The sequence below is a fragment of the Carex rostrata genome, chromosome 7 (assembly GCF_964058835.1).
Source record: "Carex rostrata chromosome 7, lpCarRost1.2, whole genome shotgun sequence".
Lineage (NCBI taxonomy): Eukaryota > Viridiplantae > Streptophyta > Magnoliopsida > Poales > Cyperaceae > Carex > Carex rostrata.
This window is the reverse complement of record NC_135924.1, coordinates 7,091,677-7,113,474: the sequence shown is the minus strand read 5'-3', so window position 1 is coordinate 7,113,474 and position 21,798 is coordinate 7,091,677. Positions and strand designations below refer to the sequence as shown.

At 34.6% G+C, this 21,798-nt stretch overlaps 4 protein-coding genes, 1 long non-coding RNA gene and 2 other non-coding genes across 8 annotated transcripts; 5 read left to right on the top strand and 2 right to left on the bottom strand.

The window, feature by feature from the left end:
* Positions 1–180: 180 nt before the first annotated feature.
* On the top strand, positions 181–3,510 carry LOC144556754 (RING/U-box superfamily protein). The gene is made up of 4 exons (XM_078305173.1): positions 181–758; positions 1,356–1,486; positions 1,830–2,359; positions 3,250–3,510. The coding sequence occupies exons 1-3, from the start codon at positions 303–305 to the stop codon at positions 2,338–2,340; spliced, it is 1,098 nt and encodes a 365-aa protein (XP_078161299.1). The 5' UTR covers positions 181–302; the 3' UTR covers positions 2,341–2,359; positions 3,250–3,510.
* Positions 3,511–4,728: 1,218 nt separating this feature from the next.
* TRNAF-GAA (transfer RNA phenylalanine (anticodon GAA)) lies at positions 4,729–4,801 on the top strand. The gene has a single exon. It is a non-coding gene; the product is annotated as a tRNA-Phe (tRNA).
* A 1,447-nt stretch (positions 4,802–6,248) lies between these two features.
* TRNAT-UGU (transfer RNA threonine (anticodon UGU)) lies at positions 6,249–6,320 on the bottom strand. Its single transcript has one exon. It is a non-coding gene; the product is annotated as a tRNA-Thr (tRNA).
* Positions 6,321–6,381: 61 nt separating this feature from the next.
* PFD5 (prefoldin 5) lies at positions 6,382–8,335 on the top strand. The gene is made up of 4 exons (XM_078305507.1): positions 6,382–6,661; positions 6,746–6,849; positions 7,170–7,247; positions 8,055–8,335. The coding sequence occupies exons 1-4, from the start codon at positions 6,442–6,444 to the stop codon at positions 8,136–8,138; spliced, it is 486 nt and encodes a 161-aa protein (XP_078161633.1). The 5' UTR covers positions 6,382–6,441; the 3' UTR covers positions 8,139–8,335.
* On the bottom strand, positions 7,153–8,090 carry LOC144556990 (uncharacterized). Its single transcript, XR_013512528.1, has 2 exons — positions 7,938–8,090; positions 7,153–7,903 (listed from the first exon to the last, which is right to left on the bottom strand). It is a non-coding gene; the product is annotated as an uncharacterized LOC144556990 (long non-coding RNA).
* Positions 8,336–12,394: 4,059 nt separating the features above from the next.
* LOC144556981 (alcohol dehydrogenase 1-like) lies at positions 12,395–15,651 on the top strand. 2 transcript variants are annotated; one of them, XM_078305502.1, is made up of 10 exons: positions 12,395–12,563; positions 12,750–12,886; positions 13,005–13,051; positions 13,526–13,851; positions 14,031–14,113; positions 14,194–14,269; positions 14,369–14,430; positions 14,516–14,611; positions 14,690–14,891; positions 15,204–15,441. In XM_078305502.1, exons 1-9 carry the CDS (start codon positions 12,506–12,508, stop codon positions 14,873–14,875), a joined length of 1,071 nt encoding a protein of 356 aa, XP_078161628.1. In that variant the 5' UTR covers positions 12,395–12,505; the 3' UTR covers positions 14,876–14,891; positions 15,204–15,441. The 2 variants fall into 2 exon arrangements, with proteins under 2 accessions (XP_078161628.1, XP_078161627.1); XM_078305501.1 differs by having other exon boundaries at positions 12,403–12,563; positions 14,690–14,851; positions 15,204–15,651.
* A 2,739-nt stretch (positions 15,652–18,390) lies between these two features.
* On the top strand, positions 18,391–21,055 carry LOC144557288 (scarecrow-like protein 33). The gene is made up of 2 exons (XM_078305848.1): positions 18,391–18,506; positions 19,037–21,055. Exon 2 carries the CDS (start codon positions 19,079–19,081, stop codon positions 20,930–20,932), a length of 1,854 nt encoding a protein of 617 aa, XP_078161974.1. The 5' UTR covers positions 18,391–18,506; positions 19,037–19,078; the 3' UTR covers positions 20,933–21,055.
* The last annotated feature ends 743 nt before the right edge of the window (positions 21,056–21,798 follow it).

Here is a 21,798-nt window from a genome sequence, read left to right as displayed (position 1 = left end):
TTTTTAAAAATGGAGTTATGATGGAGGCATTTGAACTCTTCTCATTAAAAATAGTGTTATAAAGACATGCATATTAATATAAGGACTAAGTTTTAATTTACGCTTATAGAAGCCTGAAAATAGAACCCTGACAGGGATGGAAACACAAATCCAAAGACTTCTAGACCTATATATGTAAAAACTTTCCTGAAGAAAAGAAAACTTCTCCCTTGGATCATACTCTCATAACTCAGTTTTTATCTAAAAAAGAAGAGAAAAGAAAAGAAAAGAAAAGAAAAAGAAAAAGAAAAAGAGAAAAGACGATGTCTACCGGAGGATCGCCGGGCGCAACCGCCGGAGTAGGCGGAGGTGACTGGCCGAAACGCTACTTCTGCTACTCATGCGACCACTCGATCCTCATCCCAACCAGGGACGACCTCACCTGTCCCGATTGCCATGGCGGGTTCGTCGAGGAGCTTCCGAGCGCTAACTCTACCCCTGATCCTAGTCCCTTTTCCGATGACTTTCCATTTGCGCAGTACCAATCCTCTCTCCCCATTCTCCTCTCCACACTGCTCGATCTGCGCTCTTCACCATCGCCTAATATTAATTTATCTTCTTCGTCGGTTTCTGGCTCTGGATTGGGTTCGGGTTCGGGTCCGGGTTTGGGTTCAGGTTCAGGTTCAAGTCCCGGACAGGCAGATCCACAAGCTTTTGATCCTTTTCAGTTTCTTCAAAATTATCTCCAGTCGCTCATGGAAGGAGGCGCCAATATTCAGGTTAGATTGTAGCTTGTTAGATAATTTCCTTGGAATTTGTATTTAATGAACTTGACGTGCTCAAATAAGAACATGCATGGGAATTTTTCTTAGGAATGTTTTGTGCTTTGTTGCATAATTACCAGAAGTGTTGGTTACTTTTCTGATGCAATGTGCAAACAGATAGTTAAAATGGGAAATGTGGAAATATATATTTTCTTTGGTAACAGTTAACTTTTAGATATGGTGCTTGATTGCAGTAAAATGCTACTTTGAAAGTCAACTGAATAGTATAGAGCGATAATCTAATTAACAATTTTGTGGGGAAGAAGATAACATACTGACTGAGTAGTATAGAGGGATAATCTGGTTAACAGTTTTGTGGGGAATAAGATAACATACTGAATGCCTTGGATATTACTTGATTTTTTTTTTTTGCAAAATTAATTCATGTAGGAGATAGTATGGCCCAAAATAAATATCCAAAATGTATGCTTAGGTTGCAACAATTGCATTTTAATTTTGATGTTTCTGTTGTGTTTGTTTATATTTTTTTGTTTTAGCCCTAAATAATCCAACTTTGTTAATTCTTAATTTAAAACCTGTCTTCTATATCAGTTTGTCGTTGAGCAAGGGGAAAATACAGGGGGCCCGCCAAGGTTCCGCTTAGGTGGCAACTTTGGTGATTACTTCATTGGCCCTGGTTTGGAGCAGTTAATTGAGCAACTTGCTGAGAATGATCCAAATAGGTACATTTGATCTGACAAAATCTTTTCAGCTTAGACTTCCAAAATTGATGTACCTTTGTTTTTTTTTTTTTTCCCTCTTCTCCAACTCCAAGTTACATGTAATTTAATGAAGATGAAATACATGTCCACCTCTTAAGAAACCTCAAAGTATCACATATACCACTGTAAACTTGAAGTTGCCAATATTAGTTTTTCAAAGACCCAAAAATTTGTTCCTTTTGCTCTCATTTAGTAGAGAGAAATGGATAGGAATGAGAGCTAGACACAAATGAGGCCTCTAGAAAAACCACTGGATGAGTTTAGATAGCCAACAAAATGATTTACTGAACTACATCTCTGACAGGTATGGGACCCCACCAGCTGCCAAATCAGTGGTATCCTCCCTCCCAGATGTGAAGGTGACTGAGCAAATGATGGAAACTGACGATGCGCAATGTGCAGTGTGCATGGACTCATTTGAACCGGGCTACACTGCCAAGCAGATGCCGTGCAAGCACATCTACCACCCAGGCTGTATCTTGCCATGGCTTGAGCTCCATAATTCCTGCCCTGTTTGCCGCTTTGAACTCCCAACTGACGACGCTGACTATGAAACAAAGAAGAAGCAGTCTGGCGGTATTGACGGCGGTACCAGTACAGGTGCTGGTGCTGGTGCTGGTGGTAACAGGGATGACTCTTCATCTGGTTCTGGTTCGACTGGAGGGGATGGGACGAGTAGTGCTTCGGCTGACAGGAGGTTTAATGTCTCATTGCCATGGCCATTTCGTAACTTCGGGTTGCAACAGGATGAGGGACAGTCTGGCGATGGTGGTGGTTCTGACAGCCATGATGGTGGGGCCTCTCGAAGAAACTAATGCTGATGCAGATCTCCAGGTACTTCAGATTCAGTATTTTCATTGTCACTTTTATGGCAGTGGTGGTGTTTTCTGCTTTAGGTTTCGTTGATTGGTGTGTTGTCACTGTGGTTGCAATTCGGGATCTTGTTTTGTATCTTTTCTTTTCTTCAATATATTTTTGCTATTTGTTTGGTTCTTTTTACAACAACTAGAAGGGAGGGGGGAAAGGGGGGGGGTGGGGTTTTACATGCTATCTATACCTTGATACTGGTAAATTCCTATATATGAAATATTAGTTTGTTCTTGAAATATTCTGTTTTCTGGTAGAACAGAATAATGTACCTTTTCCAATTATCACACCTTTTTCTTGTTTGCTTATCTTACATTGGGAGAGTTGTCACTACAATTTTACCTTCTCATGACACACAACTCTATCAGTTATGTGTTCCATCTCTATCTACTGTGACTTCATTTTCCTAGGTCCTTTATTTACCTCATGCCATACATCTATCAAGATAGGAAATGTAGAAATTCATTGCCTACTCCTATATCATGCTTACATATGTCATTATCTTCTACAAGAAAAGGGTTATTGGTGCCGTTGGCCTCGGTTTGAAGGCTTTGAATTGAAAAGGAAAATATCATGATCATATTACTTCTAATATATAACTATTGTTGGCCTCGGCTTGAAGGTTTTGAATTAAAAAAAGAAAAGATCCGCATCATATTGCTTTTATTAGTCAGACTTGGTTGTGTTTTAGTGTTTGAATATATTTTACGTGCATGTGTAGGATAAAATGATACCGAATTTGTGCATAAGGTCTTTTTGACTGGGACGATTAAACTGGTTCTGACATGGTATAAAATTGGGCTCATCTTTTTTCCCTTTTGATGAATTTTTTTTTTTTTTTTGCTTTTTGTTTGTAGGATGAATTTACAAGTACAGCAATCAGGCTTCCTCGAAATGTAATTGGTCACAGTTCTGAATTTTGTTACATAAATATCACAGTGAAAGATGGTGATTACAATTTGTTTTAGTTGATGATAGTTAATCTGCCCCTTATAGTTGGTTCAGAGCTTATTTAAGCCAGATTGTGGAAACTGTGGTACAAGAATGTTTTTGTCAGATAACTGATTGTCTAAATTTGTTAACTGAAGTTTCCAAAAATTATCTTTTTTTTTGCTGTATTTATCATGTTTGTTTCTGTTAATTCTGTTTTGTTGGTCTTAATTGCATCTTTGATATAATTGCTTGTTTTGTTTATGGCCGAAGTCAAGACAACCCGACTCAATCTAGATCAACTTCATGCCATACATGGAAAAAATATATGGAGTAGCATGTGAATAGATGTTTGGTTCGACTGCTTGATCTTTCTTTTTTTCTTTTTTTTCCATATTCAAGTTGAAAATACCATTCCAGACCAGTTTTATTGGAGAGTTTTAGACAGATTTGGATTTAGTTATTTCTAATCGGATGGATTATATCGATTCTTATTTGCTGTGTAAACAAAACACAAGAAAATAGAAAAAATTCTACTACTATAGTACTATACCACTCTCTCCCACTTGTGCTCTTTTTGAAGAAATGCAGAAAACTTGAACATCACAAAAGTTTCAACGCATCTTCACAACTCTGCACTTCAATTTTATTCAAATCAAGAATTGTAGTAGTTATAAGAAAGTTATTAAAGTTGAAGAGCTAAGGGGGTGGCGCATTTTCTCAGCAGCGGAATTCTTCTATCCTCTTTAAAGCAAATATATAAAAGATATTGTTCTTTTGAATTTGTTTTGGAAAACGATAAAGCTTCTATCCTCTTTAAAGCAAATATATAAAAGATATTGTTCTTTTGAATTTGTTTTGGAAAACGATAAAGCTGAGAAAAGGATAATAATTATTATATAAGTTATAAAATGCTTTTGGAAGGAGATAATGGAAATTAGGCACTGGATCTAGTAGCTATATTTATTGAATGTACTTTTTTTTTTTTTTTAATTTGAACGGTTTTAATATGCTCTGATAATATCAGACGTAAAAAAAATATCATACGGTGAAGTGGTTATTTGGTATTTGGACGAGGTATGGTCCGAGATAAGTGCATTCCGCTTTAATATTGATGCATACTCGCATTAATATTCGTGCATAGAGATTAAAGCGAATCGAACGGTCCTGAAATCGGACCTACTACAATTCTCATGAATCATGATCCGAAGCCCTTCAGACTAATTCTGCTCCCGTTTAAAAAATATGCTAAATGTTAGTAAATTAATAGTACCAAGAGGCCGAAAGTGCATGATGATTATAGAGCAGCAGCGATACGTCTCGTAGCCGATTGTAAACGATGCAGCCGTAATACAACTCACACAGTTTATTTATATAATATATTATCATTAAGTTTATGACAAATAGCGGGGATAGCTCAGTTGGGAGAGCGTCAGACTGAAGATCTGAAGGTCGCGTGTTCGATCCACGCTCACCGCATTTACTTTTTGTTCTTTCAGTGCGTGTTCGACCCAATCTTACCGCATTTAATAATTTTTTACTTATTTTTCAACTTTTTGTTCGTACTTCTGTTTGATAATAACAAGTCGAGTTAATTTGAGGTTAAATTCTGTATCTGTCCGATTACTATTTTTTATTAAATAATTAGAGTAAAAAGTAACTGATGCACATCTTTTTAACATTATAGTTATGTACTTAAGAATACTTTGTTTATTTGACAATACAATTTGACAAAACATTCAATTTTATATTTAAAAATTAACATACAGTAAATAAATAATATTGTCTCAATGATAAAACATTTAATTTTATATTAAAAAAATGAACATATTATAATAAATATGTAATGTTGTATTAATGATTGAACACTTCATGCTGAATAATATGATTTAATATCTGTTTGATAATAACAAGTCGAGTTAATTTGAGCACAAATTCTCTCTGTTTGATTACTATTTTTTATTATTAAATAATTAGAGTGAAAAATAATTAATGCATATCTTCTTAACATTATAGTTATTGAAGAGGGTTCAAATGCCTCTCTTTTTTGTGGCTTGGTTTTCTAATAACAAAAATTCTAAAATTTATATGTTAAAATAAAACTGTTTGTGATCTATATTATTTTCTTTACATGTATATACAAAATTATCACTATTCGACATTTGTTGTAAATAACGGTATGCGCTCATTGAACAGACAAAGTACCACCAAGCAATTAAACAGGAATAAATGAGAATAATTGGTCAATTAGTCGGGAAAATCCATGACAATGTGATAGCCGCCAACAACTAATCGGCCGATTAATCGGCCTGAATGGTTGTTTTTTACAACACTTCTTTTCAATTTTGATTTTATATAAATCAATAAGTTGAAAAATGAATGTCTAGAATTTATTACATTGGTGTATTTTTGCAATCTCTTGATACTAATTAAAACAAAATCGAAATGTCGTGGTCTTTTTTTATTTGTACATAGAGAAAATGATATTTAAATTTTAAATTATTGTTGTTCTAAAAATATTTAAGAACACATGATGGAGGAAATCATTTTTAAGAACACATGATGGACATATATGTTGAAAAGAAAAACATTCAATTTTATATTTAAAAAATGAACATATAAATATATAATGTTGTATTAATGATTAAACACTTCATACTGAATAATAAATATGATTATTTCGAGACGAAATCAAACTAGTTCATGAAAATAATTTTGAGCATGACTTTGAACTGTCAAATTAATTTAATTGAACGCGTCGAGTTCATTATTTAGATTTGAATCAATATTTGTATTCGTCTATTTACCAATTAACTAAAAGGAGAGGGGGATATTAGTAATTATAATGATTAATTATATTTTATATAAACTTAATCAATCTCAAGGGTATATCATAAATTTCTCCCTGAAACAAAATTAAAAAAAATGCCCTCACGCAGGATCGAACTACGGACCTTCAGTTTACAAGACTGACGCTCTACCACTGAGCTATAAGGGCTTATTGTTTAATACGAACTTTATTATATATATATCTCTATATTCTCAAACATTGCAAACCATCCGATATTTGCTCTGCTCCACTTTGCCTACTGGAGTTGAATAGAAATCTACAAAGAAAAATGGCAAGCGGGTCGAAAGGAGCGGCGGGAGCAGGCGGCGGCGGCCCGATTAGGTTATCGGAGATGATGAACATGAGCATCGATCAACTCCGATCGATCAAGGAGCAAACAGATCTCGAGGTTAACCTTTTGCAAGACAGCCTAACCAAGATCCACACTGCTGCTTCCCGCCTTGAGGTCGCCAACGCTGCTCTCCAAGACCTCTCTCTCCGCCCCCAAGGCAAAGCATCTCTCTTTTATTTAGATTGTTAATTCAAAATTCAAAATCAGGTTTCATTATTGTTACTCGGTTTTGCTCGTGCAGGGAAGAAGATTCTCGTTCCTCTAACGGCATCACTTTATGTACCTGGATATCTCGATGATGCTGATAACGTCTTGGTTGATGTTGGAACTGGCTACTTCGTTGAGGTTTTTCATCAATTTTTTCAAATGATTTTTCTTGTTGTTGTTCTATTCCAGTTACAATTTCTTTCTTATCAAATTAGTATATGAACCCATGAAAGGCATCTAAGATGTAAAATTGAGATGCCAAAATACAGGTGCTGTTCCACATGCAAATCAGTTGCTTGTAAAATTCTCAGTCTTTGGGAAATGTGTGTGATAGTATCATCATTTATTTATTAAACATTTCGATATATTTTTTGTTTTGACCCTGAAAAGAAAACATATGGTTAAATGGTAGCTTCCGCTGCTCATATTGTTTATTTTATATTTTTACTCCTTGTCAGAAAACCATGGCAGAGGGCAATGATTACTGTGAAAGAAAAACCAGATTGCTGAAATCCAATTTTGATGAGCTTCTTGAGGTAAGTTGAGAACTTGTTAGTGCTTTAGTTGATTAATTACTAATTAGCTCTGTGTTTTATATATTGGTACCAGAGAGGTGGTACCTTGTATGAACTTTGTATCTGGTTTTCATTGAATGGAAATTGGTGGGAATACCCATTTCTTTCAAATTTTGTTTTTGTTTTGCTAAATAGATCTTAAAGTGAACTCCTTTTTATGCCACCATGCATGGCCAATTACGCCAATAAGTCACACTGATGTTTTGGTTTCATCTAGTTGATTGCTGTCCTGTTTTAACAAGAATTCAAAGTTCTTTTGGTAAGAAGTTTGATTTATGCTTTTTAATAATTTTAAGGAAATCAGTGTGAGAGCGAATAGCAGTTACAAACCAGAAAATACCAGAATAAACATAAACAGTAAAACTGGTACAGCAATTGTTCCAGACCAGAAAAATACCTTAAAAACCAGCCATAACAGAGGGCCACAAATTTCTGTCTTATAAAAAAAAATGTGTTCTCTGTTGAAGCCCAATAAGAATGTAGAGTAGGGTTAAAATGCCCCAGGATTTTGTCACATACAAAGTAATATTGTTTAAGTAAAACTGTAAAACAGTATACCATTCTGTGACTGTACATACCTTCTTTATATAGGTTTTGTTTGATACAGTGTAGATTTTCTGATACCTCCTTTATATAGGTTTTGTTTGATACCTTCTTTACCACTAATTTGTCTGAAATGATTACCCAATACCTGTTGGGCTTACTGTTTTCTAATATTTGGCCGCAACCTTCTAAGTTTTATGGCTTTTTCTTTGAAAAAAATTGTAGATGGCAAACAAGAAGAAAAATATTGCTGATGAATTGGGTCGAATAATGAACGCAAAACTTAGACAGATGTCGCCAAGCACATGAGAACAGTAAATTAATGTTTGTTTCCTAGGCGATAGATAAGTTATAACCAATTGGATTTGTGGATTTAAAGGTGAAAATCTTGTTTCCTATGCGGTAGAGACGTTTCCTCTTGTTAGGTTTTGTATTATGGATTTTCCATTAGGCTTTGTATCATGAATTTTGCATCTCTTTGAGTCTAAATTATTTTGCAAACACTAGTGTGGTCTTTTGCTTGTTATCTTAAAATAGCCCTCAACTGAGATTGACCCTTTGACTTTTATTCCTAGTCATAAAAAATTGCAAGTATTTCATAGTTATTGTAATTTGTTTAATTTTACATTAACAGTCATATTAGTCGTATGTTAAAGGCTGACAAAACTATAATGTGATGTTAAAACAGCATTAGGTGTCACCTTAATCCTCCTGCCATGATCAAATAACGCAATTAATAGTAGTAGGTAGGTTTAAATCTTTGATTATGGTTTTGATCTGAAGTAGTAGCTAGGTTAAAATTAAGGTTTTTGTATTTTGATTTGGTGATGTATTATGGTTTTGATTTCCATATAACTGCTTTACTCTCACTGTAGAATGATTGACATTAGAGTGAATGTAGTTTCATGCACTAAATTCAATTCTCATGATGAATGATTGAGATGTGAAAAAGATGAATTCTGTGGTGTTGGATCTTTAAAAAAAAAATACAGGCTTCAATCAATAAGAAATTTGCGGTACCGGTACCGCTTACGCAACATCTACCTTTCACTTTTGTCCAGTTGAGAGGTTGGTTGTTGGTCTTAATTATCATACTTTTGTTATGTAATTTAAAAACTAAATAATAAACAAAAATAGAGAACAAAAGGATATAATACCAAAAAAAAATCTTGATTAAAACAACTGGAACATATGGATACGGCAATATAATAATTTTTAAAAATCTAGAATATGATGTCTATTATATATAATATTTTTTTTATTATAGTGAAATCCTTATCATTACTTGCGCTATTAAGAAAGAAGTGTATAAAACCATTACAATGTATACAAATTTAGAATACAAGGTTTATTTTCCATTCTTTATTAGTTTATTAAGTTCTCATATTAAACCGTGATCATTACTTGCGCTATTAACAAAAAATCAAACAAACATATGCTGCAGAATGTAAAAAAAAAGAAAAACATTAAAAAGAAACATAATTCTTGCGTTGTGTGGGAATCGAACCCTAGACCTTATTTATGAGTATCAAACCAAAAAGATACAAGTAACATTACTCCAGTTGTTTCGTGACATATCCAGTCGTAGGTACATAATATTGATAAAAATATAATTTTTTTTTGACGAATAAAAGCGGAGTAGTAGAAAGGGATCTAAAAAAATTGTGATATGACTGGATATGTCACGAAACGACACGGTTCCATCACGACACATGTGACAGTTACGTGTTGTGACTCGCATGTCCTGTGTTAAGACCATCTTTCGAAAATTTGGACACATCATGTGTGATCAAATTAACGTGTTATGATCAGTTTTGTAAATAGCAATATGTGGTTGTCGGACAGCCATGGTACTGCCAAATGATTAATCGGGAATAATCGTCTATAATCAGAAATAATTGGCCAATTAGTCGAAAAATTCCATAACAATTTAGTCACCACCAACGACTAATCGGTCTTAATGGACGTTTTTTACAACACTGATTTTGACCATTCACATGCCATGACTATTGTTCCAAATTTGATCACGGTAAGACACGACATGTGATCCAACTCTTGGTACATATTTATATCCTTAGTAGTTGATATTTTTTTTTCTCATGACGAATTAACGATTCTTTTAAGTGGAGTAGTGAATTAAACTGTCTTTTCTTTTTCTTTTTATTTTCTTTCTTTTTCGTGAATCAGTTTGAACTGACTTTTTTTTTTCCATGCAATTTTCTTCTACTGAACTGTAAATTAAATCCAGGGGTAGGCACAGTTATGAAATACCACTGGATTTAACTTTTTTTTTTCGAATCCAGGGGTAGGCAAGTGGATCCATTTGGGTCCGCCAATGAGTTGTTCATACCAGCGTTGTAAAAAACGTCCGTTTAGGCCGATTAATCGGCCGATTAGTCGTTGGCGGTGACCAAACCGTTATGGTTTTTTCTGACTAATGATTATTTTTGAATATGACCAATTATTCTCGATTAATCGCTTGACAGTACTCTATCCGTCTGATGATCACACATACTGTTATTTACAACAATGGTTCATACATGATAGATAACAGATACTTTTTGAATAAATATTAAAATTTTCAAAAGTCCGGGATGGCCGAGTTGTGCGGACACTTAGTTCCACATTTGATAGAATTTTTTTTTTTATGCTTTCAAAAGCCCGTAGGCAAAATTACATGATCTTGGGGAGCTTCACTTGCATCTTTGAATAAAACAGCAAACTTCGTACTACATTCTGGTTAAAACATGCAAACAGGTGCATCTAAAGAAAAATAGCAAACTACAAAATGGGATATGTATATCCTGTGTATTCCACACCCAGTACTCGTCCCATTTGATAGAAAGAATTGCTCGCTCCACATTTGATAGAAAGAATTGGAACGAGCAGAATATAAACTCTTTCAAGAGCGAAGTCAGACTTATTTTACACTAAATGAACATCAATCATATAAAATTTTCTTATTGCGAATGAAGATTATTTTACACTAACCATAATATTTTATTATAAATTATATAAAAAATAAGTTGTAAATACAACATTATGTAAAAAAATGGATGTAAATTGACCCATTTCTTATACTGTATATCCATAATTGGTCATATTCAAAGTTGGAGAGCTGAGAGCCTGATACATAAAGTGCAGAATTTAAAAATATAAAAAACGGAAAAAAAAAAATACTTGTGAGATGTGGGAATAGAAGACACCTCTACCATTAGACCACTAATTCTTAATTGATAGATAATTAGATAGCAGATACTTGATTAATAATATTAATTATTTTAATGCGGATATTTAATCTCACGTTCGATAGAAAAAGTTGTAGAGTGTGGAGAGAAACTGTGGAGGATCAGATCATCAGACTGATTCCACGTAACAGGTGCTGTATATTGAGTGGTCTTTGACACGTCACGGTAAGGATGGATACGTGTCCGATGACACGAGATGGATGGAGTCATATATGAAGTATCGTATTAACATATACTTCTCATCATAGATATTATATATTTTTTAGAAGGGGGCAAGAAAAAAAGGGAGAGAAATATATTTAAAGAAATGGGCTTAAATGTGCTCCATAATTCATAATCATTTCTATTGAGGACTAATTCCGAGTAATTTAACTCTCTGTTCGTGTCTAGATAACGGAAATTCTTTAATTGATAATGTAAAATAAGAAAGTAAAGGAATATTAAAAGAAAAGGGGATCACTAGAAACAGTTTTTTTTTTTTTTTTTTAATTTATTGTTTTGTCAATCTTTAAAAGAATGTGCAAAAATTTGCATTTATTTTTTGTAAAGAACTATTATGTTAATTCTGTACATCGCTTGATGTGACTACATGCAAAACTAAGACTATAGGAAGCTTTTAAATGTGAATAAATGCACAATATTTTTTATTTGAATTATATAACCATCCGACAAACACCATAAATTTGTTAGATGATTTATATTCAGATTAATTATGCTCTTTGATAAATTACCCTCTTAGCAGTATTTCTTGAATTATGAAAAATATTTCTCCGTCAAAATAAAACTTAAATGATGAAAAATATATTTACAGTTTACAAATTGCACCAAAATTTATCATTTACATTGTCTTTCATTCACAGTGCAACCTTTCAAACTGTGAACATTAGTACATATCTGAACTTACCGCTAGGACTGCAGTAGGACAACAACATGGTTACAAATATGGAAACAGCCACAGAAGACCACAGAAATGAACCAGGTGTCTGAGAAACGAGTGCGTATCCTCTGCGTTATCTCATATTTTGCGTGCCCGACGTGTCCGGTGCCTATTCGGGGTTAGCGCAGGGGCCAGTATTATTTAGCTTTAAGATTCGTGTAGAACGTACTTGAACGATTCAGATTTTCCAACAAGTCGCACAAAAGTATGAGTTATCTCAGAGGATGCATTTCGATTTTGGGTTCCTTACCGACGTGCAGTTTAATATTCGCACGTGACGTAAGCCTGGACTCAAAACCATCTCTGGTTTTGTAACACGTAGCTTGTTTCGATCCCACCACCTTCTCTTTTATTTCTTTTCTTATTACCCGCGCCCTTGATCTTTCTGCCCTCTGCCTTTATATATTCGGCGTCTTCTGGCTCACTTGAGAGAGACAAGTGAAAGCTCTTGATATTTCTGAGAATTGTTTACTGAGAGAGACTTGTTAGAAATGGCAAGCACTGCTGGGAAAGTTATCAAAACTGTTGGGAAAGTTATCAAATGCAAAGGTTTGTTTTCAAATTAAATTTTGTTTATCAGATAAACTGAATTATTGACATTTTTCTTTTTCAAGTCACATTAACTTACTAGAACATAATATTTCTTGACAAAATTTGGAAATGCTCTAATAGTTGAAATTGTTCTCCTATTCTTGCAAATTGATCCAACAATTTTGGGAAATTTTTGAGTTACAGCTGCTGTGGCATGGGAGGCAGGGAAACCGCTAGTAATAGAGGAGGTAGAGGTGGCCCCTCCACAAGCAATGGAGGTGCGCATCAAGATTCTCTATACAGCACTGTGTCACACTGATGTCTTCTTCTGGGAAGCTAAGGTTATTATTGCAACTTGCAACAAACTTTTTGTGTTATGATTTCTTATCTGTTTCTTTTTTTAATTGTCTGTATGCAAGTGATTTTGACTAATTCAAGAAGTTTTTTTAATTATTTCAGGGCCAGAATCCCGTCTTTCCTCGGATCTTTGGTCATGAAGCTGGAGGGTATTTTGAAATTTCTTTGATTTTTTTTTTTTAATCTCATTTCATTATTGTACACCTTTGTCTTATGAAATTAGTATTTTATAGCATATGGTTTTTGTTAATAAGCACTAAATTTAGAAACTCAAACATTGTTTATTGAGTACTAGTCAACATTGTACTGTTATAATTCAAAATTGGAAGAATGAATGACATATTTTGCCCCCCCTAAACAAGCTATTATAGTTAAGTACCGTTGCAATAGATCCAGCATGCTCTTAAATTACTATACCCTTTGCTCTTCCAATATACAATTATTTGATTTGGGACACAAGTCCTGCAACAGACTGAAACTTGAGGGTTTGGTAGTCATTTCATGGTTTCTTTTTTTGCCCGTGTACTTTTCATTCCAGACAGTAGACCTTATACTATTCTTTCATATCAATTTTTTTTTTTTTTTTTTCAATTGTTTTCATTGATCCAATTGCTTAATTGCAGGATAGTTGAGAGTGTGGGGGAGGGGGTCACAGAGCTTGCGCCAGGGGATCATGTGCTGCCAGTATTCACAGGAGAATGCAAGGAATGTATACACTGCAAGTCAAAGGAGAGCAACATGTGTGATCTCCTGCGTATCAACACTGACCGTGGCGTCATGATCAGTGATGGTCAGTCCCGCTTCTCCATCAATGGCAAGCCCATCTTCCATTTTGTCGGCACCTCCACCTTTAGCGAGTACACTGTCATCCATGTCGGCTGTATTGTGAAGATCAGCCCTGAAGCCCCGCTTGACAAAGTCTGCATTCTCAGCTGTGGCGTTTCGACTGGTAAGTATCTGAGTTAGCTCCAAACTATTTTGAATTTCATTATTGATGGTTTGTGGATATGAAATGGATATTGGGGGTACCTGGATGCCAGTAGTAACTAGTAAGGTGTACTTTATTATTCTTTTCTGATATTGTTGATTAAGATGATATGATTTCTATTTTGTTTTCTCATGTTTTAGGCCTTGGTGCTACTCTTAATGTTGCAAAACCACCGAAGGGTTCTTCTGTGGCAATTTTTGGTCTGGGAGCTGTTGGCTTGGCGGTAAGTCCATTCTTCACTTTCTTTTTTCAATGGATTGTTAATTTGAGCTGCAGTATGGAGTGATTTATTTGAGTAATTAGGCTGCTGAGGGAGCCAGGCTAGCAGGTGCATCGCGTATCATTGGTGTTGATTTAAATCCAAACAGATTTGAACTAGGTAAGAAATAATTATATTTTCTTCTGGAATCCAATATAATAAGATCTTCAGTTCAGCTGGTTTAATTATTGTTTTTACACGATATATTCCCTCTCACAGCTAGGAAATTTGGTTGCACGGAGTTTGTAAACCCGAAGGACCATACCAAGCCAGTGCAGGAGGTTATTTATTCACACAGAATTTTCAATTTTTATTGTACTTGGTAAGATCAACTTTTGATACTCTTTTTCTTTTTCCATTTTCAAGGTTCTTGCTGAGATGACTAATGGCGGTGTTGATCGGTCCCTTGAATGCACTGGAAACATCAATGCCATGATTCAAGCTTTTGAATGTGTTCATGATGTAATATGCCAATTCACTACTCTTATAATTGAGACAAACTAATTTACCTATATTTCTGACAACATTCTTGTATTTTAGGGATGGGGTGTGGCAGTTTTGGTCGGCGTGCCATCCAAGGATGCTGAGTTTAAGACTCACCCAATGAACTTCTTAAATGAGAGAACACTGAAGGGAACCTTCTTCGGAAACTACAAGCCCCGCACCGACCTTCCTTCTGTTGTTGAGAAATACATGACTGGGGTAAGCTCTTATCTCGTTTCATAAGAAATACATGACTGGGGTATGAATTGTGATGCCAAGTGTGCTTTGTGTGATAATTGTTCGATGAAAACTCTGCACCACTTGTTCTAATGCTCCTATGCGCAAGAGGTTTAGAACAGGATGGGTAACTTGATGCAACAGGCTGAATCAGTATTGGAATCTTGGGAACTGTCTAGGACCCGGTACCAAGCTTTCAAAAAAGAAAAAAGAAAAAAAAGAAGAAGATAAAAGTTCTATCTTTTAGGAGTTACAGTTTGGGTCAGCTTGTGTCTCCTTCCATAAAATGTTCATAATATACATCTTGAATCTTGACTTGGCAATTATTGTATAGGAGCTGGAATTGGAGAAGTTCATCACACACAGTGTGTCGTTCTCAGAGATCAACACAGCATTTGACCTCATGCACAAAGGAGAAGGCATTCGCTGCATCATTCGCATGGATGGTTAAGAGAGTAATTTTGTAAAAATGGTCTTTTGGGGTATGGATTAGTCCACATCACTTGAGATATCTTGCGCAATGTGTTTATATAAAAATGGGCTCGATATGCTCGACGGGTTTTTTGCCTCTATCTGTAATAGTGTATCTTAAATTGTAGTTATGTTGTACAAGTTCTAGGTACAGAGAATTTATGTTGTTACATGGTTCACTGAGTATTATGTAATTCTACCAAATAATAGAGCAAAGTCACTTTCACGATCTTTTGACAAGGAATAATTTGCTGCTGTTTGGCCATCTGTTGTAAAAGAGCTCTTTAGGCTATATTATTTACTTCCATTGAGTGAATGTCATTCACAAATTGTAGGGATCTGAATTTTCTAGTTTTGGCCAGCTCAAAATGGTCCAGACTAAAGAGCTTTTTTCACTAAGAAAAGAAATTTATAGTTGTGATAAATTTTTTAATTTGACTAATTTTCCTACGTATTAATGGTTGCGATTAAAACTTAAAAAGAAAAACAATGGTAACAATAATAAAAACATCAAGGTCTTTTTGGTAATATGGAAATTTTGTAGAAATGAGAATTTTTAATATGAGATAGAAATATCAATTTGTGAATTCCCAAAAGTTTTTAATTCATAGAAAATTTAAAATATAGGTGTTTGGTAACATGGAAATTCCCAAAGGCTTTGAACTGTCAAACTTTAAGAATTAATTGTGAATTAATTGTGAGTAATCTACAAAACCAAAATTCTTTATATGTAAATTCATGTCAGATCATAATCTAAGCACCTGTGAAGTGTAAAAAATTTCCACAAGTGTAGCTATTTTTAAAGGTCAAATTAGTGAGTAGCAGTTCACAAAACAATAAACAGTTTAGACTTTTCATTTGATGAACTTCAGAAAATCATTAAATTTTTTTTTAAAAATCCTAAAAAAGAAAATTTTGAATAGGCATGATCCTTAGGATGTTGCCTATCTACTGTGCAAATGACATAGTCTAATTCAAACGGTAAAGGCATTTTACATATTTTTTTATTTACTGTTTTGGGGGGCTGAAACAGGTCAATTGTGTTTGCTTTGGTTTTATTTGACTAGAGGGGTCGAGCAAGAAGCTCCTTTTAATACTTTAGAAAGAAGTTTGGAAGTTTTCTAATTAGAGAAATTATGAAGTCTAACATTTCAGGATGTCACTTTCTAGAACCTTCCAAAGGAGACCTTTCATGGAAAAAGGCAAGATTTATTTTATTTTATTATTATTATTTGAAATTGCTTTAGTGAGGAACTTGTTAGTTATGGATGTGAAGTGTGCTTTTACTTTTTTTTATCATGTCCTTGTTTTTTTTGACCTTTTATTTTGGAAATCCCTTCTATTTAGTTTAGTGAAATTTTGTACACTAGGCCTACGTTACGTACTACTATTTCCGAAAAACAATTTCTACCTGGGAACATCAAATTGTAAAAAAATAAAGAAATTTGCCGGGGACCATCAAATTGCCCAAATGGTACCGGCAAACTGTCTGATAAAGATATTCAGAGCTATTTTGGCTTCACGAAGAGCATGAGTCATATTGTTTATTCATTAGTTGTATGCTGTGTGAAGTCAAAATAACTCTGTTATTATCTTTACCCAAACTGTCTTTTAATCTTCAGCAATCAGCAGTGACTATCAACTGCACCGTGGCAGTTTCAAGGCACTAATTTGTTGAAGTCAGATGGTCAAATTTTTCCAAATGACAAAAAATTATACATTATGTAATTGTGAAATTTAGTGGGTGTTCTTTGGTCGACGACCCCAAAAGACTGGCACTGGGGGGCCCAGTGGTCGATGATCCCAAAGGACCACCACATGACAGTCAATTGTGTTAATCAAGACTTCTTCCATATTATATCCTCTTGTTCTCTATTTTTATTATATAGTATTAAATTATACAACAAAATGATGATATCACTGGACAATAGTGAAAGGTAAATGTTGCGTAAGCGGTACTGGTACCGCCAATTTCTTATTAAATGAAGCTTGTAGGTTTTTTTTTTAACATCCAACACCTCAGAATCCATCTTTTTCACACCTCAATTACCAGAAGTTATTTTGCCCATTAAATTCTTGCCCTCGAAACATTATAAACCCCTGCTCCTAAAAAGTAACCAAATCCAAATCCAATTTTCATTGACACACTTTACAAAGCCTACCAAACCTCCCCAAAACAATACAAAATCTCTTTAAATATAGTCCCTGTTCTCTGGTACCAGCACTGTTTCAGTCAATAACTGTAGCCTCTTTTCACAGTTCCTTCTCAGCTCCTAAGCACAACTTCACAGAAACAATCCTGAAAAACCACAAGTGCAGCAAAATAGCACAGTCACGTTAAGAACAGAAAGAATTTCAAGTTGAAAAGCAAATATCACACCAGCAAGATTTGCTATGTCAAAAAAGTTTATAGAAAAGAAATGCAACTAAGAATCTTTGTCCTTCATTAAAAAAGTAAAAAAGGAATCCTTGTCATCCGAAAAAGATAACATATCATTCAACTAATTGCCAAAGATTGGAAGAGACAGTTTGGGTAAAGATATTGACATGGTTATTTTGGCTTCAGGCAGCGCACAATTAATAAAGAAAATGAAAAAAAAAATGATTGGTGCACTACATGTAGTCAAAATAGCTCTGTTAATATATATTCATCCGACAATTTTTTGGTACCATCTGGGCAATTTGATGGTCCAGGGCAGATCTTTTATTTTTTTTTAAAAAAGTTTGATGATCCCTGGTAATTTTTTTTGGAAATAGTAGTAGGCCTTGTCTACTAAATGTCATTAAACTAAATAGAAGAAATTTCCAAATATAAGAGGTGAAAAAACCAAGAACAACATAAAAGAAAGTACAAGATACACTTCACATTTATCGATAATATACAAGTTCCTAATTAAAGACCAAAGAGGGCAGTCTTGCTTGATCACCCTAAAATAATAATAAATCCCTAATAGTAGAAAATCTTGCCTTTCTATGAAAGGTCTCCTTTGCCAATGGTTGTTGTATCATAAATAATTATCCTCAATGACTTTGGTAGATTCTAGAAGTGACATCCTGAAATGTCAGACTTGATGATTTATCTAATTAGAAAACTTCAAAGCTTCTTTCTTAAGTTTTAAAAGGAGCTTCTTCCTCTACCCTCTAGTAACTGGTGAAGCTTTTTGAGGTACGATGGAAAATTCTCTCAATGAACCTTTTTCACATTTAGTTTCTAATTTTATAGCTAGTTTCTATGATAATTGGAGGACAAGGGTTGGTGGATTTAACACTTCATGAAAAATCAAAACATAGATTTCGTTGTTTAATTTGTTCTCTCTTTATAAGATTTAGCAATAATAAGCTTTACTCCGTGACTTGCAATCTCTTGAGCAAAACTGGAGCGTTTCATAATTTTTCTTTGTTGAAAGGTCTGAGCACTTGTCATGACAATTACTCCCTTGTAACATCCTTTAATTTATAATAACAAGGAGATCTGTAAAACTTAACAGTTCTATTGGTAAATTTTTAAAATCAAAAGCTTGTGTCATTGATCTAAGAATCTGGTAAACTATCATGTGTTGCCGCACCGTTTTCAGAAGTACATTCAATAAGTACTTAATCCCATATTAAACTAAACATTTTTTACTCATTAAAATTTTCACTGAATAATGATGTTTTATTGTTTCACTAATTCTATATATTTAATGGGATTTGTAGATCAAATTTTCTGTCAATCAAATTTCCAAAGGTGCACACAACATGGCTATGCACAAAGAGAACTTGTCGCATATTATATCCTCTCAGGACCCATATAACAATCTTGCACTAAACCCACATGAAAAATCTGAGGTACTTTTGGACCCGGAACTAGACTACCTAAGCCAATTTCTAATGGAAGAAGATGTCGATGATGATATTAGTGGATATCAAGAGGCGGCTTTGAGGGACATGGAGAAACCCTTCTATGATATCCTCGGGGAAACGTATCCACCTTTACCAGATAATCAATTGCTATCACAACAATCAAAGGTAATTGCTGATTTTACTGTTTCCGTTTTAAAAGATCAAGTGGGTCCAAGCTATAGTGAGAGTTTGGCTACTGAATTTCAGAGAGGTGTGGAAGAAGGATTGAAGTTCCTTCCGAATCACAATAGTTTGCCGATTAATTTGCAAGTGAGCAATCTTTCACTTGAACCGATGAAGAAATGGGGGAGCAAAAACTCACTAGATTTCAGATCGGGGGAAGAGAAAGAAAGTAATTTGCTAAATAAATCAAAGGGTAAAAATAGTTCAAATGATCCAGACTGGGACCTTCCGGGGGGGCGAAGTCGCAAAATACCTATGTTCTCTCATGAGGAAACAATTAGAGATGAGATGTTTGATAAAGTACTGCTATATCATGGAGAAAACTATGCAAATGAAGAAATCCCGGAGCTCAATCCAAACTCATCTAGTGAGAATCAAAACCATTATAACAATCTCAAAGCTCTCCTCATCTCTTGTGCACAGGAAGTATCAAATAACAATATTAAATCATCGGCACATCTAATTAAACAAATAAGGAAGCAAGCCTCTCCTATTGGTGATGGGGTCCAAAGGCTTTCCTCGATTCTTGCAGATGGGCTCGAGGCACGCTTGGCTGGTATAGGGAGTGAAACCTATCGCCAACTTGTCAATAGACGACTATCTGCCACCGACAATTTAAAGGTCTATCGTATGTTTATAAGGATATCCAACAATCTGAGAGTTCCCTATCATTATGCTAACGAGAGCATTCTCACTGCTGCAGGCACTGCATCCAAAATCCATGTAATTGATTTCGGCATTGCTTTTGGATTTCAATGGCCATCTCTAATCCAAGCACTTGCAAAAAGAAAAGGTGGTCCCCTGACACTCCGAATTACTGGGGTAGATTTACCTCAGCCGGGCTTTCACCCTGCTGAAAGAATCAAAGAGACAGGAAAGAGGTTGGAAGTTTATGCTCGAGGTTTTGGTGTTCTTTTAGAGTATCATGGGATTGCCGCACAGTGGGAGTCAATAAATATTGGGGATCTTCGTATTAATAATGATGAAGTGCTTATAGTTAATAGCATATATAACTTCACTCGACAAAGGGAAGAACCAATATTAGACAGGGATAGGTCAAGAAATCAACTCCTTAATTTGATTCGAGAGATTAAACCAATGGTTTATATCCAAGGAATATTTAACTTATCTTTTAGTCCCTACTTCATCCCACGGTTTAGAATGGTTTTCTTGCAGTACTCCAGGATTTTCGACATGTTCGATACATTAATCCCACGAAAGTCCAAGTCAAGGCAACTAATGGAAAGAGAATTGTTGGGTCCTACTATTATAAATCAGGTAGCGTGTGAAGGGTCAGATTTGGTCGTGGGACTGGAGAACTACAAGCAGTGGCATCTGAGAATTTTACAAATTACTGGCTTTGAACAGCTTCCAATAGATCCAAGAGTAGTGAAAGAATGCTGTGAAATGGTTAGAAATGATTATAAAAAGGGTTTTTTTATTGAAGAAGATTGCAGTTGGCTCCTTCAAGGTTGGAAGGGTAATATAATGTATGCTATGTCATTGTGGAAACCTAAAGTAGAATAAGCATGGTGGTTATTTTTGTTTTTCAGAATTATAAATTTCTACATTTATTTTTCTAGCTAAGCACGCAATAATGTACCAAATTGTAGGACTGTGAATTGAATCACTATACAATTACGTTATTTTTTTTTTATTGCACCTCTTGTTTTTATTGAGAGTTTTTTTTTTGAGAAACTCTTCTTTTTATTATTTCCAATTAATTTGAGAACAATGACTTCAATATATCCCTTAGAGCAACTAATATTTGACAGGGAAAGCTGCGCAAATTTAACTGTACCAGAGCACTTGAGGAACAGCTAAAAGAGTCTGGATCCTCTCAAATAACTCAAATTTTGAGTTTATATTTGGACCATCTGATCAGAATCCGGGACAATCCAGCCCGAGGTAGAATGCACGGCACGCCCTTTTAATATTTTTGCCAAAGCATATCGGACAATCTAGATCTAAACTCAAAATTTGAGTTACTTTTGGTGATATGAATTCCAGCTAAACAAGAGCAGACAGTACTTGTTACAAGAACTTTTCTGGAGTGGGTTATTGTTTACACTCTTACATAAGATCTAAATGCAATCCACAACATAATAAAGTTTACTATGCCAAAAAAAAAAAAGTATATTTGTTTCTTAGCTTATTGAGGATATTTACTTATGGTTTTGGTTCACAGTAATAATTAGGTTTCGATAAGGGTTTTTGTAATATATTTTCCTTATATATTAAACCCGAGTTTTTGCACATTATGAAGCCTTCAAAAGTTTGCTTCCAAAAAATTGCTTTACCCTCATTTTTCTCTTCTAAAACAAATTTCTTAATTTGCGATGTTCAGTGGTCTTGGATAAGAATTTAATAACTTAATATTTGTAGGTATAAGA

What these genes read in the sequence shown, in the direction of transcription:
- LOC144556754 (XM_078305173.1), top strand. Translation starts at nt 303, where the DNA reads ATGTCTACCGGAGGATCGCCGGGCGCAACCGCCGGAGTAGGCGGAGGT. An exon ending in AAGGAGGCGCCAATATTCAG is followed by an intron (nt 759 to 1,355) that starts GTTAGATTGTAG and finishes CTTCTATATCAG; the next exon opens with TTTGTCGTTGAGCAAGGGGA. An exon ending in GCTGAGAATGATCCAAATAG is followed by an intron (nt 1,487 to 1,829) that starts GTACATTTGATC and finishes CATCTCTGACAG; the next exon opens with GTATGGGACCCCACCAGCTG.
- PFD5 (XM_078305507.1), top strand. Translation starts at nt 6,442, where the DNA reads ATGGCAAGCGGGTCGAAAGGAGCGGCGGGAGCAGGCGGCGGCGGCCCG. An exon ending in GAACTGGCTACTTCGTTGAG is followed by an intron (nt 6,850 to 7,169) that starts GTTTTTCATCAA and finishes ACTCCTTGTCAG; the next exon opens with AAAACCATGGCAGAGGGCAA. An exon ending in ATTTTGATGAGCTTCTTGAG is followed by an intron (nt 7,248 to 8,054) that starts GTAAGTTGAGAA and finishes AAAAAATTGTAG; the next exon opens with ATGGCAAACAAGAAGAAAAA.
- LOC144556981 (XM_078305501.1), top strand. Translation starts at nt 12,506, where the DNA reads ATGGCAAGCACTGCTGGGAAAGTTATCAAAACTGTTGGGAAAGTTATC. An exon ending in CAGCTGTGGCGTTTCGACTG is followed by an intron (nt 13,852 to 14,030) that starts GTAAGTATCTGA and finishes CTCATGTTTTAG; the next exon opens with GCCTTGGTGCTACTCTTAAT. An exon ending in ATACCAAGCCAGTGCAGGAG is followed by an intron (nt 14,431 to 14,515) that starts GTTATTTATTCA and finishes TCCATTTTCAAG; the next exon opens with GTTCTTGCTGAGATGACTAA.
- LOC144557288 (XM_078305848.1), top strand. Translation starts at nt 19,079, where the DNA reads ATGGCTATGCACAAAGAGAACTTGTCGCATATTATATCCTCTCAGGAC.